Source organism: Aulonocara sp. 'chitande type north' Nkhata Bay, linkage group LG3 (genome assembly GCF_057382095.1).
Source record: "Aulonocara sp. 'chitande type north' Nkhata Bay isolate Kocher_YH1m ecotype deep benthic linkage group LG3, A_spYH_male_GT1.1, whole genome shotgun sequence".
NCBI classification, from domain to species: Eukaryota; Metazoa; Chordata; class Actinopteri; order Cichliformes; family Cichlidae; genus Aulonocara; species Aulonocara sp. 'chitande type north' Nkhata Bay.
Window position 1 is genome coordinate 38,747,638 of NC_141346.1, and position 18,072 is coordinate 38,765,709.

General features: G+C 44.3%; 2 protein-coding genes across 3 annotated transcripts; one reads left to right on the forward strand and one right to left on the reverse strand.

Moving 5' to 3' along the window:
* Positions 1-42: 42 nt before the first annotated feature.
* dhrs4 (dehydrogenase/reductase (SDR family) member 4) lies at positions 43-5,314 on the reverse strand. 2 transcript variants are annotated; one of them, XM_086280247.1, is made up of 10 exons: positions 5,172-5,314; positions 4,851-4,976; positions 4,566-4,681; positions 4,114-4,291; positions 1,785-1,886; positions 1,508-1,578; positions 1,364-1,415; positions 707-841; positions 542-597; positions 43-459 (listed from the first exon to the last, which is right to left on the reverse strand). In XM_086280247.1, the coding sequence occupies exons 2-10, from the start codon at positions 4,860-4,862 to the stop codon at positions 345-347; spliced, it is 837 nt and encodes a 278-aa protein (XP_086136373.1). In that variant the 5' UTR covers positions 4,863-4,976; positions 5,172-5,314; the 3' UTR covers positions 43-344. The 2 variants fall into 2 exon arrangements, with proteins under 2 accessions (XP_086136373.1, XP_086136381.1); XM_086280255.1 differs by lacking the exons at positions 4,566-4,681; positions 5,172-5,314 and having other exon boundaries at positions 4,851-4,952.
* On the forward strand, positions 5,203-17,975 carry efs (embryonal Fyn-associated substrate). Its single transcript, XM_086280130.1, has 8 exons — positions 5,203-5,486; positions 5,985-6,189; positions 6,974-8,296; positions 9,125-9,244; positions 10,434-11,378; positions 11,557-11,628; positions 15,433-15,690; positions 15,772-17,975. The coding sequence occupies exons 2-8, from the start codon at positions 6,178-6,180 to the stop codon at positions 15,955-15,957; spliced, it is 2,916 nt and encodes a 971-aa protein (XP_086136256.1). The 5' UTR covers positions 5,203-5,486; positions 5,985-6,177; the 3' UTR covers positions 15,958-17,975.
* The last annotated feature ends 97 nt before the right edge of the window (positions 17,976-18,072 follow it).

The following is an 18,072-nucleotide window of genomic DNA, read 5'->3' on the forward strand; positions in this document are numbered from 1 at the left end:
GTTCAGCTCATGTAATGACTGTTAATAAAACCATCCCTGGCCTGTAAATCATGAATATGTTTATGCACTGAAAAAGCTTTTATCTCATAGCTGGTGCAGTTTAAAATGACACATTTCCTCATTTTAAATTATTTTCTTTTACAAAAACATCAGATTTTTCATTAGAACCCTTTACACAACAAAAATCAACCTGGAAACTCAAGACGCTCACAGTAACCCAGAGCTCTCTGCTTCATTATATTGGTTTATATTAGTGTGTTGCAGCTCCTGCGCTAAGCTTAGTTGTGGCTGTTCTCTGCCAGCACTTCAGAAAAATAGAAGAAATCCAATTAAAAACGATGCGTTCAAAGTCGACAGTTCATCCCTCCGGTCACTGTGATGGTCTCTCCGGTGATGTAGGACGCTTCCTTGGAGCACAAGAACGCGATCACACTTCCGATTTCCTCCGGTTCTCCAACTCTGACAGGAGAAGCAAATTCAACGTGTCAAATCCTGGACTCTGAATATTACCAACAAGCTTTCCTGTGACCTTGAACTTCACCTTTTAATGCATAGCTGCTTTTTGAACTCATCCACGATGCCTTCATTCTGCCACAGCTGGAACAAAAGAGTTTATTATAAAAAGTACAACACTAATAAGAGAAAGCACGACTGAAATGCAACAAAAACCACATTTTTAGCAAAGGACTCCAGCGCGTGTCCTCACCGCAGAGCTGAAGCGGGTCTTGATTATTCCAGGGGCCACGCAGTTCACTCTTATGTTACTCTGAGCCAGCTCCGGGGCCAGAGCCCGGGTTAGACCCAGCAAGGCCGTCTTACTCACGCTGTAAGGACCCAAAGCCTGGAGAGGTGCACATGCACACCACGTGAACAGGTTTGCAGAAACAAAACAGAGCATGTCACTTCTTTACATTCAGGTTTATGTCTCACTCGTTTTAAGTGCATATATCCATTATTAGCTGCTTCCTTATTAACACGGCGCCACAGCGGGTGTCTGCATGTTTGACTTGGCACATTTGCCTTTCCAGACACAACCGCCAAGGGATTTTTATGTTCTTCTGAAATCTCCTGGTACACTAAGACTACCTTACCAAACAGGGTTTCTAAGACTTTTCTCCCACTTCAAAAGCCATAAAAGCTCAGGCTCCACACCTCTAATGCTGTGTCAAACACTGGCAGATACTGGAGTCTGTGAGTAACATAGATGCTTAACATTACAGCTTTTCTCCAGAGAATTGCTTTCTCACTTCCATCTCTATGTCTCGATGTGATGTAAGGAGGCGACCAACCAATCCTGACCGCACTGATGAGATTCAGTCACAGCACCACACGAATTCCTGCCAAGGAGAAATTCCTCACTGACCTGCATTGGTTGGTATCCAGCCACAGATGACACAAATATGACATTTCCACCTCTGAAAGAAAAACACAGACCTGTGAGGGGTGTTAGAAATATTACAGCAGGCAGGTTTTTATGGACGCCCCTTTTGGTGCCATTGTCACTCACCCTCTCTTCTCCATATGAGGCGCCACCAGCTTGGTCATGAGGAAGGCTGATTTTACGTTCACATCTAGGATCTGAAAAATGTCGACACAGTGACAGTGAATACTTTAAATAACAGAGTGATCTCAGAGTGACGTAAACAGCTCTTCAGAACCACATTTTGGATTTATGTTGTTTTTTTATGACAACATATCAGTGCTACTGTATCCTTCATTTAAAAAAATGCAAATTTATGTCGTACATCATAAATGATTGGTGTGGGCTCAATTTTTGTACGTACCTTATCCCAGACCTCCTCTGTGGAGTCCATGATGTTTCCAAAGAAAGGATTGACTGCTGCATTGGACACCAGGATGTCAATGGCCCCACACCGATCCAGAGTCTGTACCAAACACAGAGCCAAGCACTCGTTCACGCTATTACACAGTGACGCCAACAAGTGGAGGACATTTTAACAGACACGTGCACTTCACCTCTTAATGCAGTTTGAGTCACAAAAGCAGCTGCTGATGTGAACCACGCTTTGCCCAAAAGATGAACTGTTTGCTTTCATGAAACTCTTACAAAGTCGTGTAAAAGACACTGTTCAGATACACTGTCTAAAACTCAAAGCGTTTTACTTGCGTGGCCGCTGTCGTCCTTAAAAACAAGCGTTGAATACAATAAGGTCAAAGGTACGCCACTAAATACTAAACAAAGTCCAAAAGGAGCTCAGAGGAAAAGCTAAAGGAATGGCTGGAGCTGGTTCACATCTGTCTTAATGAGTCTACCATGCAGGCATGTTTTACGTGGCAGGACTCCACAGAAGAAACCACAAAAAAATGTAAAAAAAAACCCTCCACTAAAGTTTTCCACAGAGCACCTTAGCAGTCCACAGTGCTTCTGGGAAACGTCTGCAGTCTGATGAATTGTCTGAATTGCTCATGACCAGTTGAGTGATGCAGCATGACAGCGACCCCAACCTTAAAAATACAGCAGACCAAGAAAATCTGCTTCACCTTAAACCCATCGGTTATTGTGGAATGACATCACAGACCAGACATCCTAATATGGCTGAGCTGGAGTGCCTCTTTAAGACAGAGGGGTCCATTATCCCCCCTGAGCACGTGCAGCTACAGAAAGTGCTCTAGGTAACCACCAAACCACCAAAAGAGGCTCAGCTAATGGTTCCCACTTACTTTTTTCCACCACCACTGAGGATGATGAAAGGGGACTTTTTGCTCACAGTAACATGGAGAGTTTCAAATAATGACACCAGCATATGTACAAGTAATCACTGTGAGCCAGAAGCTCAGGCTCAGACCGCCCGAAACGCTCAGCTTCAGGCAGCTTGTTCTGCTTTTAGCTCTCTGTGATGTCACTGAGCACAGATATCCTTAACATGCACATGTCAGGCACAAAGCTCTGACTGTGAACACTGAGGTAAATAGAGATAAGCTCCAGACTGTCCAAATAGTCTGTTTTTGAGAAGCAGCCAATCAGATGAAAGCACAGCAGTGCATGATAAGTGGACTTAAATAGCATAGACTTATACAGACTCATTCACCCAGTCACACACACACATTCATACGAGCTTTTATCTGTTCACACACACTCAGCGGGTGCAGTCAAACACCGATCCACCAACTCTCTGATTGGTAGATAACCCGCTCTACCACCTGAGCCACAGTGGCTCTTAAACTGTGGGGAAAGCCCTGCAGGTGTGGTGTGGATGATCGGGGACTTTAATGAGTTTGCGTCAGAGCTAAATATGTTAAAACACCAAAGTTACAGAGTAACTAATAACAGATGTAGACAGGCAGCTAAAGGCAAAATTACAGTTTTTGGACAGTTTGGTAAGACCATAAGAGTGGGTTCAGTTCTTCGTGGGAAAGAGCTGTGACAGCAACTTAAATCTTGAAAACGCTTTACATACAGTCCACATTAGAAACGGGAGGTATTTGAAACAGTCATAGTGGTTCTCTGAGTCGTCCAGTCGCGCACAGCTGTAGTTTCAGTGCTTGTGTTAGCAGCATGCTCTGACTCTGCCCTTCACACAAGTAAGAAGCATCTGGGGTGGAACTATGGCCAGATTTTAACTCATTGCCAATTAGTTACTTATTTCCTGCATAGAAAAGGAGGGAAACTGTAACTGGAAGCGTTCCTGTTGCTGACAGGGCAGAGGAATGTGGCAGCGAGGGACTTCGGCTTCATATAAAAACATTATAAAAACACATTTTCACAAATAGCAACTTTAAGTGGAACTACATTGAAAAAAACAGCGAAAATATCAGGCTGAACTTTATTCTACTAAAATCCAGCTTGGATTCCTTTTTATTGTTAATGATTGATAAAAATTGTTAGGTGCACGTTGGCTGAACTTTTCTCCACCTCTCAAGTGGCTCATGCCAGATAAAGTTTCATAGGTTTTTTCACAGAGGATCAACTGAGGGGCTAGACATATAATAATTATTTTGAACCATGAAGCTACTCTAATAGAGTCCAAGAGTAAAAATATATGTAGAAATGAGCACCCATTTAATAGTTGTGTTATAATAAAGAGCCAAAGCTTGGTCTTGTATAGTTTATGTGCTGCTCTACACCTCTGAGCACGATGGACGGCTTCTTACCATCTGAACCAGTTGTTCTCGGTCTTCCCCTTTCCCAACATTACAGGTTGTTCCAGTCACTTGGATGCTCTGGCTCTGCAGCAGTGCCACAGCTTTGTCTACATTGGCCTGCCGCCGGCTGCTCACAACCACATGGGCACCTCTTTTTCCCAGAGCCTGAGCCGCAGCCAGCCCGATTCTGAGGAGGGGGGAGAAGAGCTCTATGATGCATCGCTTTAACCCCTTTACAGCAGTAATTACTCTCATGAATGTGCTGAATCTGAGAAATAAGCATTTTAGAACATACACAAAACAATCAAACAAACATGGACTAAGCTCTTCTATTACTAATTCTCCAATAATCAGTGATTTGTCATGATTGGAGACAGGTGACTAACACAGTCCTTGCTTGGTTACTGTTTGTTTTTTCATGGACAGCACCAACAATCAGGGGTCAATCACGTCATTTTTACCCATCTGTGGAGGCAGTGACTATGGCTACTTTGCCAGAAAGACTGCTTTGAGACATATTTCTTTGGCCAGCTACAAGATTGGTCCTAAGGCACCTGAATACACTCCTCAGCATCACCTGTGGACAGAGAGCACGCACGGATATGTTTTCAGCGCAAACAGCAGTTAAGTAGGGCAGAGGCCATGCACTTTGTTGAGCTCGCATTCCCAACTTTATTGTCACTCGCAGTCCGACATTTTACAAAGCAAATGCAGTTGTGCAAATGTGACGAAGAGGATTGTCTCACCCTGCAATGCATGAAAAGCTCAACACGAAGAGGTGCAGAGGAATAGTTTGATAAAAGACTCTCAAAGACCTTTGACTACTGACGATTCGTGTCGCTACAGTCGATATTTTCCGGGTAAACGTCCCCCTGTCAAAATAAAAGCATACAGCCTACTTCGCTCGCAATTGGCTGTGTGCATATGTATATAAAAGTGCTGAAACCATGCTCACTTTAATAATACTAGTAATTGTGCAAATTAATCTTTTTTCTATGGCAAATAAAGATAACAGCAGTTGCCAACAGCAGCTGACCGTTATTTTTCCCCATTTGAAAATCGTTTACCTGGTTTACAGAGTCAGTCGTCCTTAAACGCAACTTTTAGGAACGAGCCAATCAGAAGAGCTCTATTTTTGAAGCGACGGCTAGCTGCGCGATTTTACACACGTAGGGATTGGTGTAAACGCTGAAATTTACGCCCTGGTGTTACTTGTAGATCAGCGAAGCTCCGCGACCTAAGAAAGGGGCGGAGATAATTTTGTTGTCATCGAAGATGATTGAACGGCGATGACCGCAGATTTTCACGCATGAAAAGAAGGGATTTACGTATCAGAGGCTGTACCCCAATGGGAAGTTTATCGGCGATAAGAAAAGAGAAAGGTAATAATTTTCATTACGGCGGTCCTGAGTGCTAACGCTGTTCGGTAAATAAATCGCCTTTGGCCGCTTTATACGGCGGTGCCATTGTTGTTTTGAACTAAACCAGCACTAGCTAGCGCAGCGTTAGCCCGCGTTGGCTGGTGTTTAGTGGCTAGGCCGCGACTGCACGTCTATTTATACTGGCTACTGTCCAAATGAATTATCGTTTGACCTAGATAGCGGCTTCATACACAGCTGCACGCCGTATTTTAGACGCTCACTGCACACCGCTTCTTTTTTGCAAACGATGCTAAGCTGTTGCGGGCTTCCCCCGATAGGGTTGCCTTTAAAGAAACGTTACTGGGCGTGGAAGGCATAGACAGGTGTTACCTCCGTCCGCCTACCTTTCAGTTTCACGCGAGACTCAGAGCGCACGGGTGAAGTTTTGCTGTCTATACCTATTACATGTGACTCGTGAGAAAATAAACATTTAAAAAAGCGTTTCCGTGTGAATTTTAGGAGCCTTATGAAGACCGGGGACGACGGAGCCCCCAGACCGGGCGATGTGTCCTAAACAGAGCCAGCTGTGCCTCGGCACCGAGGGTCTCTGCCCACCGGCATATCCGTGACAGCTGACCTCCCAAAAATGACCCGACTGGTGTGGACACTTGAGTGATAATTTCTCGGAGACTAAGCTGATCACTTGGCAATCATGTCTGTCTCGGTGAGTACAGTTTTTCTCTTTATGTTCGTGGATTTGCATGTGTTCGTGTGGCAGTGTCGCAATAGCTCGGATACTTTGAAAGTCAAGGAATAATTTGCTTTCCTCGCTTTCTTTCTTTTAAACTGGTTTATTTGTTCTCTGTGTCTTATATTGGGATCCTCAGTGCCTCCATTGCAAAAGAGGTCCCACATGGCTCATTGGAGCTCGGTTGTCCCCGGGGGGTTGGTTTAGAGAATGAAAGGGGGCCTGACTCTCTGGCTTTGGGTTGGCAATTAAACCCTAAACAGCAAGGGACAGATGTGCCTCTCATCCCCTCCCCCTTCCCTCTCATCCCGCTCATTACCATTAAGCTCTTGTGTCCATTTGATCATTGATCCTCCCTGACTGTGGCCCTCTTTCTCCCTTCCTCAGGATGAATTGCACAGCTGTGAATTTTGATTTGGCTTTTAAATTTTCCATCTTTTTCTTTTTTTGTTTTGTTTTGTTTTCGTTTGCTAATCCCCCCCCCCCCCAACCAGGTCTTTCACACAGACATTTAACGAGATCTTCCCTATTCACTCCCTTTCACTCTCCATTCAGCATCGAAACAATCACCCTTTTTATACTCCTCACTTGGCACTGCCACGTCAATGTACTTGTTTGTTTGTGGCGTGCAGGGAGTGTGAATTCAGGCTGTTGATTAATTTGTGCTTTCATATGGCCATTTTAGTTGTTGTTTTTGTGTGTGTGTGTTTTTGTGGGTCAGTGCTGATCACTGCTGCTCTCGTCTCTTCCTCCTGCACAGACGGTATTGGCAAAGGCGTTGTTTGACAACACGGCAGAAAGCCCAGAAGAGTTGGCTTTCCGAAAGGGCGACATCCTCATGGTTCTTGAACAGGAGCAGAGCGGCGGGCCCGGGTGGTGGCTCTGTTCGCTGCATGGCAGACAGGGGATCGCCCCCGCTAATCGCCTTCGACTCCTTCAGACCGCCCCGCCCCCTGGCTCGGACCCCTGTCGTGGCTCCAGTGAAGACTCGGTCTACCTGTCGCCTGGTGCCCCGCTGGCTCGGACCGCGAATGATGCGGACGGAGTTTATCGCTCCCCGCCAGCGGTGGGCGAGGGACGAGGAGCGGGGTCGAGACCAGGGGAGCTACGCAGAACTGAGGGCGGGCGGCCACGCTCGCACTCTAGCTCTGGCACCCGGCCCAGACCTGACTGGGATATCGGGGTGGTGGGGCGGCCACGCTCACCCTCTTTGAGAGGACGAGGAACAGACATGACAGGAGCGGTTTATCAGAGCCCAGTGAGTCCCGCGCCTGCAGCAGCTCAGCATGCGAGGCAGCCAGGAGCTCACCTGGCTTCAGAGTCTGTGTATCTTGCCCCCAGCGGAGTGCCGAGGACAGCCGATGAAGCAGAGGACGCTACATATCTTGTTCCCAGAGAAACAATAACCACGGGGGCCTCGGATGACTGTTACTTGGTGCCCAAAGGCACGCCTCTTGCAGGCGATGATGTTTACCAATCCCCAACGGGAGGCTCTGTGGCCAGTGCTTTTTGCTCTAATGGACCATTGATAACCAATGGAACTACAGCTACCCCCCAATCAAAAGCGAACCAGGACACACCTGGGATGTACCAAACACCCACTTCTGTGGGAGTGAGCCTTCCGAGGACACCAGCGACAATTCTGGCTCACCACTACCCGCCTCAGATAACCTCTGCCCAAGCGTCTCCTCGAGCCCTGCTCAAGGGAGCTTCGCCCACCCCTGCCGCTGCCAGGGGCAAGCCCGGCCTTGCCTCTCACCGGGGATCCCCATTGCTTATCAGAGCTGGCCAGGTCAGGGCTCCTGGATCGCCAAATTTCGCCCGCAAACCACCTCCACCAGCACCTCCAGTAAGGAGCGTCACCAGGAAGGACACACAACCATCACAGCTGTCAGCTGACTCTAACTCTGTCCCCAAATCTGCTGCTCAAGCAACTTCTGCAAGCCTGCAGCAAGAAGAGGGCAAACAGAGGGCAGCCCCCCAGGGAACGGAGGAAAGGACGAGTAATGGCGTGGAGAAAAGCAGCAGTGTGCAGAATCAAAAGGGAGAAAATCAGGATTATTCAGATCCTGTTGATGATCAGGTATGTGACGATTATACTTAAAGCGATTAAAAGTTGTTCTATCTAATTCTTCAGTATTTATAAAGTAAGAATAAAGTTATTACCTGTTAATAACATCCTGGCTCAGCAGCTCTGCATGCTGTGAGGGCAGTGAGCCTGTTTCCTTGCTGAACAGAAAAAAATCTGCGTTTCCTGTTCAGTTTTGACCATTTGATAAAAAGAAATGTGACTCATATCAGATTTTTAAAAAGTGTTTCGTTTTTGTTAAATGTTTGTTTTTTGTTTCGTTCTTTGGAAACCCTGCTGGGTTTCATCTAGGGGGTGGGGGAGGAGGCATTTTTAGTGGTGTGTTAAACAGGTTAGGTCGTCCTGTAATGTTGCTTTAGTTCTCAATATGATGACATCATAAGCAGTTTTTTTCCTCTGCATACAGAAGATGTTTGTGAAAGAAGTGGAAAAATCACCAGAAGTGTTACAAAATAACTTTAAGTCAGTATTTTTTTTAAGCATGGCTTGATTTACAACAGTTTTGTTTATCAAATATCAGGAAACTGCATAAACTTGTGTTAACTAAGGTAACAAAGACTGTTCTCTAACTATATGTGGACTGATTGTTCTCATGTCCGTTGTCAACGCCCCGCACCAAAACTTTAAAGACGTCTATTTTGAGCCAGGAAAAGCCCTTCACCATGTACATGAATCCTTTTATTACTCCTGGATGGTACTTGTTTGGCAATAAACTTTTAAAGTCTCCATCATATTTACTGGGAATATTTTAGTGTTAAATTAAATATTTTTTTTATGGATTTTTCTTCTTTTTTTTTTTTAATTCTAATGTTGCCTTGGTAGGTATACGATACACCTCCGAAGGGCAGGTGGCAGCATCCAGTCCCCTCTGCACTTGGAGAAGATGACAGCATTTACGACACCCCCCGCAGTGTGCCACCGCAGGCCGACGCTGAGTCAGAGGTAAAGACTTTGCACACGAGGCTGACTTATGGATAAACCTCTGAATTAGTGTCTAAAGCAACTGCTTTATTTGTTGTTTGACTGTGAGCTGTCAAGTGGCTTTATATCCTCTTTGCCTTCCTTGTGTGGCCACGATGAGCTCCACTGCTGGCTGTGGTAGCTTGGAAGTTCAGTGTTTTATAATGATTAAATGTTTGGGACAAACTGTTTTCCTGTGGTCAATCCATCCACCTGTTTTCATATCTAGGTCCACACACATTTATTTAATTAATTAAGCCAGTATTAAATATCACTTAGAGGAATTACTGAAACAGTGGTACGTTGCAGTTGGTGCTTCATCTCCCGGCACACAAAACGCAAAATCAACTTTAGAGAGCGTCTGACAGAGAATTACTTACAGGGCTTCTGTGTTTCTGTTTTGTTCCTGTCATATTTTGACCTGACAAACATCCAGCAGAATCAAAATGCTCTGATTACCCCCAACCCTAGTATATTACTTTGCTGGAAACTGTGGGAATCTGCTGTGCTGAATGCATGCCTACACAAGCAAAGAACAAGAGATGACTATCATATACCCCGCCACTATTTCTTCCCACATTCCAGTATTAGCCTGTCTCCCTGCCCCCCTTCGAGGCGAGGCCACACCTGTCTCTGTGTGCTCCTGGAGCCAGTCTATCCAGTACAAATGCTGCTTCTATTTTTCTCCCAGTCACACCCATCTGTCACAACCATGCCAAGGATATACCACCGCCATCACCACCACCACCACCACATCCCTGCCCCCAGTGGTCTCCACTTTAAAGTTACTTGAAAATGTGTGCCAGCTGCTGGGTTATTTTTTCCCTCCTTGCCTGCAGTCACTGTATGTGGACTGCAGGCTCGCTTTAAGACTTAATGAATAAAAATGTGTTTCCCACATCAGTGGGAGTCAGTAACTCTTTGCTGGATGTACCTACAGAGTGCATATGGGTTCCCTTTTTAATGTAGCATATAATTGGTACTTACTGCATTTACTGCATGGATGAAATGTTATTATTATTATTATTATGCCATTATTGGACTAAATAATAAAGAATCTACCTGGAGTATCTTCCTTCCTTTCTTCATATGTTTTTCAAATTTCAAAGTTTCGCAATGTTTTCTTTATTTATTTAAACAATCAAATCTGCTTTTCCCTCTTCACTGATAGGTCTATGATGTCCCCACAATCACTCTGACTAAGGCCACAGTAGATGTTCAGCCTGACGAAGCTGATGATGAAGTCTACAGTGTCCCTACACTTCCGGGCGTCCCTCTGGCACCGGGAGAGTCGACCAGCAGCCTCTGTGGGGAGGAAGTCCCTCAGGTCGGACGGGTTTCTTGTGTTCCTGGATCCGAGAAACGAGTCAGTGGTGGAGATAATAGCCGTGGTGACTCTGAGCCCGATGGTGGGATTTATGACATGCCAGCTCTGACTGTCGAAGTCCTTCCTCATTCCTCATCATCTTCTTCCACCTCCACACGCCGCCTCTCTGTGTCTAGTAACGGCTCTGGTGACATGCAGTGGCGAGCTTCGCTTTCCAGTCTGGTCCACTCTGTGCTCACCACAGTCTCCAACTCGCCCTCCACTCTGTCATCACGGGACCTGGCTACCTCACTGGCGGAAATCCTGTCCACCTGGAAAGCCAGTCATTCAGGGGATCCCCCGCCACCCCTTCAGCAGGCCTGGGCACGCTTATCGGACCTGCTCCCAGCGTTGTCTGCCGTCGGTAGCGCTCCTCCATCCGAAGGGCTCTTGTCGCTGGTCCAGCGCTCGCTTGAGGAAAGCACCCTCCTCTTACAGGCTCAGGGCCGGCCCCGTCTGCCTTCCCAAGAATCTCTGTCACGTAGGCCGTTGCCTGCGCTCCCGGTGCCTGATGGGAAGTCATCTGGAGGAGGAATGGGTTCCCGTAAAAGCAGCTGGATCCAGGAGAGGCCTCTGCCTCCAACCCCTCAGCCTGCTTTCCCCTTGCCTCCTACTCCAGCCACGGTGATGCTCACAGTGGGACCTGCTGATGAAGAAGATGATCCCAGCAACGAGTATGCTGGGATCGGCTTGACTCCCATCCCGGCTCCAGTTCCTACTGGAGACAGTGTTGGATATGTAAAGCTGCAGGTTAGTTTTTATTATGTTAGGAATGCATCGTTTTATAGTATCACATTAATTTCTTCCTTACCTTGATATTTATGCTATATATGCATCTAATTCCTTACAGTTTCTGTTATTGTGCTTTAACACATTTTTTCCTTTGCCGGTAACTAGTCACACATGTTCTCTGGTCACTTTGCTCTAGGGTAAACCTGAACCGCCTCCTGACGCCCGCACTGAGAACGGACAGACACAAACTATCACCTCAGAGCCACGGGTGAGCTGTTCCCTCTGTGTTTTTACCTCTGTTTACTTGATCCTTTGCTCCTGACTCACTCACAGTGATTCCCCACAGCGAAGGCATCGATTCACTCTTGTTTTCACAGTCTGCTCTGTTTACTAGTGAACAGTATGACTCTTTAATCCAGTTTGCAGCAGCTGTTTGTTTTACCAATACAAGCTTTATACTCCATAAGTTTACCTAGTGCTGTGTATTTGTATGCTGCTGCAGTCTTTCAAATGAATCTGTTTACTCCGCAGTTAATTCTGAAATCAGTCATCCAGGTTGACAGGAAAGTCAAGTAAGCACATACATCAGCATAAATGTATGAGGTGCCATCAAAAAAATAAAATTCTTTTTATCTGTATTTGGCCTCCATCGCTTCAGAACTAGTCACATTGTGGATGGATACGCTGTTCCTTGGCCCATTTTGTAAGCACCTCAGGCACCTGGATCTCCTCCACTGTGCCAAAAGAAATCTTGAATTCCATTTTGGAAAAGAGCATGAGGTTGAAATCTGGAGAATAAAGCAGAGCAGCAGGGAAAGATGGTGGTAGAGGTGCAGCCAAAAAAACTTGGATGTGAGCAAGCATCCATCAAAACTCTGGGTTAGCGCTGATCCTCTCCCTCAGTCACCTCAGGGTGTTTGAGGAGAACTCTGCTTTGATAGCCTGACAAATTGTGGCCTTCATCTCTGTGAACCTGGGCTTCTTGCATCACCATGTGTCAACCCTAGATGTATATGTGCGTGTCATCTGCACAGCAATTAAAAATATACGTTCACATACTCTTGCCAAGTGAGAGTATGAAGACGGAAAATAAAATGGGGCTTTAAATTGAACCTTGTGGTACACCACAGGCATCAACACGACCATGCTGTGCTCAGTTTACACACGACGACAGTCTCTGAGCTTTTTTTTTTTAATCACACCTTGTCCTGTCTTGCGAAAACTCGAAGTCAGTTCTGTTGCATCAGACTGAAGTCATGTCTTCTTATTGCTCCGTCTGCATTTTTCCTGCCCCTCGCTACATTCCCTTGTTTTGTCATCGACGGGTAACAAGAGGTCACTTGTGGATCTCAACAGACTTTCTTACATAGGACGGAGACTCCAGGACAATGAGTGACAGAAGAGCACAGTCATCCTTTGAGCAGTGGCTGACGTGCTGTATGGACCCTCTGTTTGTACGACTCGGGTTCAGTTCAAGGCTGCCTGCTTTGACTTACCATATGCTAATTTGGTTATATACTTTCTGCTCTCATTAGCAGCTTTTTCATGTGTTATTAATACATTTCCTGTTATTTGACTATTATATTAGGACCGTTTTTTGTGTATGTATCACATGCTTTGATCCTATTTGGATTTTATGAAGACAAACAGCCTTAAACAGTTATTTGGCACAATTAACAGTGGCTGCAATTCTTGCGCAACTCTGATAGGAAACTCTGACATTTAGGACTTTGTCTTTGCTGGCTAATATTAAAATATGAAGTCAGTTGACTGAAGCCTAGAACTACTTTGACAATCAAATGCCTTCTCTGGCACACGATTTGTAAGTGGGGTGTTAATAAAATGTGAAAATGTCTTAAGCTTTGAGATGAAGGAATTTCTGGGCTTTAGGACGCAGTCCTGTGACAGTCTGTTTTGGTATTTTGGAGCTCAGTTAGGAAAGAAATAAATCAGAAGGAGCCATTTGGACTCTAAGACGTTTATTGCAGGTGGTTTCTCAGCCTCTTTTACACTTTGTGGACTAAATGATTAGTCAAGACATGGTTGCAGATTATTGCTAAGGTTAAAAAATAATATAGAATACTTTGCAAAAGTCTTGAGCCACCTTTCATTTCTTTATATCTGACTCTATTGTGATTATTTAATGTGGTCTTGAGCAATACTTCTCCAGTCTTTCTGAAGCTCCCTTAAAGTTTTTCTTTGGCTGCTTTTTCACTCATTTTCAGTCCAGCCCTCCTACCTGACCATTTTCAGATGTGTGAATCATGCAATCGTAAAAAGCACCTAATTCAAGTGTTGAACCAGAGTTCTGTCTACACATCATAATTTAGCAAATAACCAATATTAAGTGGTATCTTTAGGCACTTTGTTAGTAGCAGCCTGCTGCAACAACACATCATTTGATCCCATTTTTTTAAACATATATTTATTGGATTTTGCATATTCCCAAATTTAGTTATGTATTTTTCATTACCTCACTCTCTCTCCACTTCCTCAACTTCCCTAAACAAACTAAACTCGATGTTACATTGTTTAACCATTGGTCAAAAGAGGGGCTATCAACATTCTCCCAGCATACTGCAACACAACGTTTGGCCTGGAGTAAGCAAAGGTAAACTGTCTTTCTCTCTGTACGAGATAAATTACAGTCATCTGGATAAATGCTTAAAATACAGAACACAGGACTTAACAGAACAGGGAAACATGGGACCCGAGAAATGCATTTTAACACTGAGCAGTGATACAATGAAGCTTGGTGATTGGTACACTTACAACATTTGTCCAGTATATTAGGATCAAATTTATTTATTTGCAGGGGAGACATTTGTTCGCATTATCCAGTTAAAGTCTCAATCGGGTGTTGATGGTTTGGGTGTGTGTCTTTAAACATATTTTACTCCACTCAATGGGTGAAATATCTTCTAACTCTTGTATTCACTCCTGTCGCTTATTGTCTGAGGTGCCTCTGTGCTTCTCAACCAACATGTTATAAAACTGAGAGACCGAAGCAATTTTTTGTAACGTGTTTCTAGGATGGAAAGTGGAGGCTGTTGCACTGAATTTTTGATTGAGCCAGAATAAAACGTCATTTGTTATTGACTATATAACAAAGATGACACAGTTACAGGCATAAAATTGTATTTTTGCATCAGTTAGGTGATTCCCAAAGAGCAATTAGCAGAATATGGAACTTTTCTCAGCATTTTGTGAAATGTGTCCTTAAATTTTTTTTGAAGAGACGGAACAAGTGGAGGACAAAAGAAATGTCCCCCAAAAATTATCTACAGCCGATGAACAGTTTCATGTTCTTTGTAATACATGGGGAAAAAATCCAACAAAGACCCTGCACAGGAGCTGAGAGATGCTTCAGTTGATCCATCTGCTGTTCACTGAATCCTCATCAGAAGTGAGTGTCCACAGGCATCTGTAAGACACGGAGGAGGCTCTGTCATGGTTTGGAGCTGTATTTGAGCCAGTGTTGTTTGAGATCTTGTCAAAATTGGTTGAATTATGAACGCAGGTCATCATGAACATCAGATTATGATCCATTTAAGAACATCTCACACTGGCAGCATCTTCGTTTTTCGGCATGACAGTGATCCCAAAAACACAGCCAATGGAGTGGCAGAGCCTGGACCCTGAACATTATTGAAGCAGTGGGACCATCTTGACAGAGAAGAGAACCAAAGACTACTTGAAGAAATGACACCAAGGATTGCAAAAGAGAGTTCAGATTGTGAAGAATAAAGGCAGTCATACCAAATATTAGCTTTCTAGCTTGTACCACCTCTGTTTTTGCCTTATATACTATATTTTTATGTATGTTTCCACGTGTTTTAATAAATCGCTGCTCCCATTTTCCATGCACTATCCTAAGAAATAATGAGATTTGCACAGTGCTGTAAATATGTGCGTTGTGTTTTTTATTTTAATTTCTCAGGACTTCTTTCAGTTTGCTGTTTATGTATCTGAAAGTCTTGTTTTCATTCTCCTTAATTCAAATTAGAAACCTTCTGGCTACTTTCCTACATTTCTTGTGCAGATTTTCATTTTCCTTTCTCATCTTTTTCAGTTGACCCCCTCCCCTCCTCTGCCAGTGTCCCTCTCCCTGGAGGACTCAGAGCTGCTCTCCTTCTACTCCTCTCAAAGCCTCGCCCACCTCTCCTGCCTGGCGGATGCCGTCGATGTGCTCTTCAGCAGCGTGAAGGGAAACCAACCTCCTCGAATCTTCGTCGCCAGAGGAAAGAGCCTCATTGTAACTGCGCACAAGCTGGTATTCATCGGGGACACGCTCTCCCGTCTTCTCACGTCTGCTGACCTCCGGGCCAAAGTATGTGGAAAAGTTGGCATGATGTTTAGATCCAGCATTTCATAGCGGTGTAATATCTTTAATATTTTTTTCCCCCATCAGATCACTACCTCGGGGGGACGGCTCTGCCAAGCTTTGAAGGCAGTCGTGGTGGCAACAAAGGGTGCTGCACAGAACTATCCATCAGTATCTGCCACCCAGGAGATGGTGGACCGTGTCGCAGAGCTCTCCCAGCAGGCGGCCGGCTTCTCCACTCTGCTGCAGCGTCTGGCAGAAATATCTTCATGATGTTTCTTAGTGCTTACGTTAAAACAAACAACTTTGTCTACACTACACATCTATTTCCTCCTCTCTGAAATGCCTTATTTGTTGTTACACTCGTTCATTACCCCTGTGCTTGAATGGGATGGAAGGAAGCGAAGCCGAATCCTGCGGCGAGGCGTTTGTTCCTCGCCACAGCTGTTATCCAGCTGTTTTCACCGTGTTGCGTGTGTCGCCTGAGCGCGTGCTGGTTTGCTTTTGTTTCTCCACTGACCTCTGTGCTTTGATGCCAGGCAAAAATAGTTTTTTAAGTGTTAATTTATTGAAGATTTTGAAGCCCCTGTGTGGTTTAAGTGTCCGTGTGGACTTCCTATTTTGGGAGCTTTGCTTTAATGTGCTTGCCATATTTTTTTTTCTCCCCCCCCCCTACCTCTCACACGATAGCCATTTTTCCTTCCTTCCTCTATTTATTCAGCCACCCCCGATTTCCAGAAATAGTCCAGAGGAGGAGACTTTACATCCTTTTTTCTTACTGTGATACCTGAAGGGCCTTTTGTGATTATCAATTCAGAAGCTGCAGAAGCAGCATGTTGTGTGTGTTTTTGGGGGGCTTTATTTGGGAGAAATGTTGGAAGTTTTCCCAGCTTCTATTCTCAATCTGTGCAAGTGTTTGCGTGTTTTGTGTAGTGCCCCATTTCCACTTAACAAGAAACATCTCCTCATTCTTCAGTTTGCACGTGTTTCACATCTCTATGAAGAAAAACAAAAGCTTTTTTGTCACAGACGGAGAATATGTCTGTGGGTCGATGAAGGGGTTTTTGATTGAGCAACGTTAGCTGGGTGACAAATTGCCTCATCCTATTCTTTCCCACAGTCATGTGGCAGGTTTGGTAATGGATGCGAAACCTGTTGACCGAGTTCACCTGTCTTCACACGTCTTGTTATGACTTGCATCACTTCTCTTCTTTGACTTTTGCTTTTCAGCATCATTTTCCCATAAACTGCCTGTCATCGCCTCTTATTTATGTCCGCTTTGATAGTTTGAAGCCATCTTATTGTGGAAGTGCACATCAGAAACCAGTTGTGATTATTATGACGGAACAAAGACGGGGACGACGGTTAACTCTACATCAGTTTGTGGGACTTTATTGTGATCGTGAACCTATGCCTGTGGAATGAAGCATAGTCTGCTTTTCAATTTAAAAGAGACACTTTGTATTTTACAATCCATGAAAACAAACCTGTTTTGTGTCTAACACTACTCCACTTTTCATACTGACAGGTGCACAGCACGGCCTGTGAGTCATAATTGGTATTATGCTCCTCTCTGCGACAACACGTCAGCATATTCACACTACACATCTTGTTTGTGAGAGAACACAGCCAGGGGGATAAAACTTGAATATAGCACTACCTTCTCTTCTGGCAATCATATTACTTCCCCCCCCCCCCCCTTTATTTCCCCCTACTTTTTCTTTTTCTAATGTTTCAGATTTAAATTGTTGACTTGGTTTCCAGCTTTTACATTTTCTTTGCTGCAGTGCCACCCTGTGGAGGTTTGAAGTATTTTCCAATGACTAGCAGCCTGTTAAAATGGGCTGTGTGTGTGTGTGTGTGTGTTAAGGGAGCATGATGGGCAAGTAACCTTTAGCTGTATATTTATTGTATGCCAACGTTTATGTTCCTTTGCTTTCCCCATCTGCATGGCTTTAATTTGCTTATACTTTATACATATATATATGCACATCCTTCACCTGAGTGATTGGGTGATTTGCAATGAACAAAGTTTTTCTTTTTCTTTTTTTTTCCGAGTTACAGTTCAAAAATGGCTGTCTTTTCTTTTGTAACTGGATGGGGGTTTTTTTTTTTTTTTTTTTACACTATTTGAACTCAGTATGATCTGTTATGCATATTGCTGACATATAGAAGTGAATGCTTTTCCTACAGTAATAACAGACCTAATCCTCCTTATTTTTAACACTACATTGGTTGTCTGTCTTGTATTCCTGTTCAGAAAACACAAATACATTTTTTTGCAAATAAAATATTGTTTGTTTTATTTGTTGTTATATTACTATATTAGTCGTGTTTATACAAAAAAAACATTTTGGTAAGAGGATCGTTCGGACAAGCCGAGCGCTT

What these genes read in the sequence shown, in the direction of transcription:
- dhrs4 (XM_086280247.1), bottom strand. An exon ending in GAGAACAACTGGTTCAGATG is followed by an intron (nt 1,887 to 4,113) that starts GTAAGAAGCCGT and finishes TGTTTGGTACAG; the next exon opens with ACTCTGGATCGGTGTGGGGC. An exon ending in CAGAGGAGGTCTGGGATAAG is followed by an intron (nt 1,579 to 1,784) that starts GTACGTACAAAA and finishes GACATTTTTCAG; the next exon opens with ATCCTAGATGTGAACGTAAA.
- efs (XM_086280130.1), top strand. An exon ending in AGGCCGACGCTGAGTCAGAG is followed by an intron (nt 9,245 to 10,433) that starts GTAAAGACTTTG and finishes CTTCACTGATAG; the next exon opens with GTCTATGATGTCCCCACAAT. An exon ending in CTGCTGACCTCCGGGCCAAA is followed by an intron (nt 15,691 to 15,771) that starts GTATGTGGAAAA and finishes TTCCCCCATCAG; the next exon opens with ATCACTACCTCGGGGGGACG.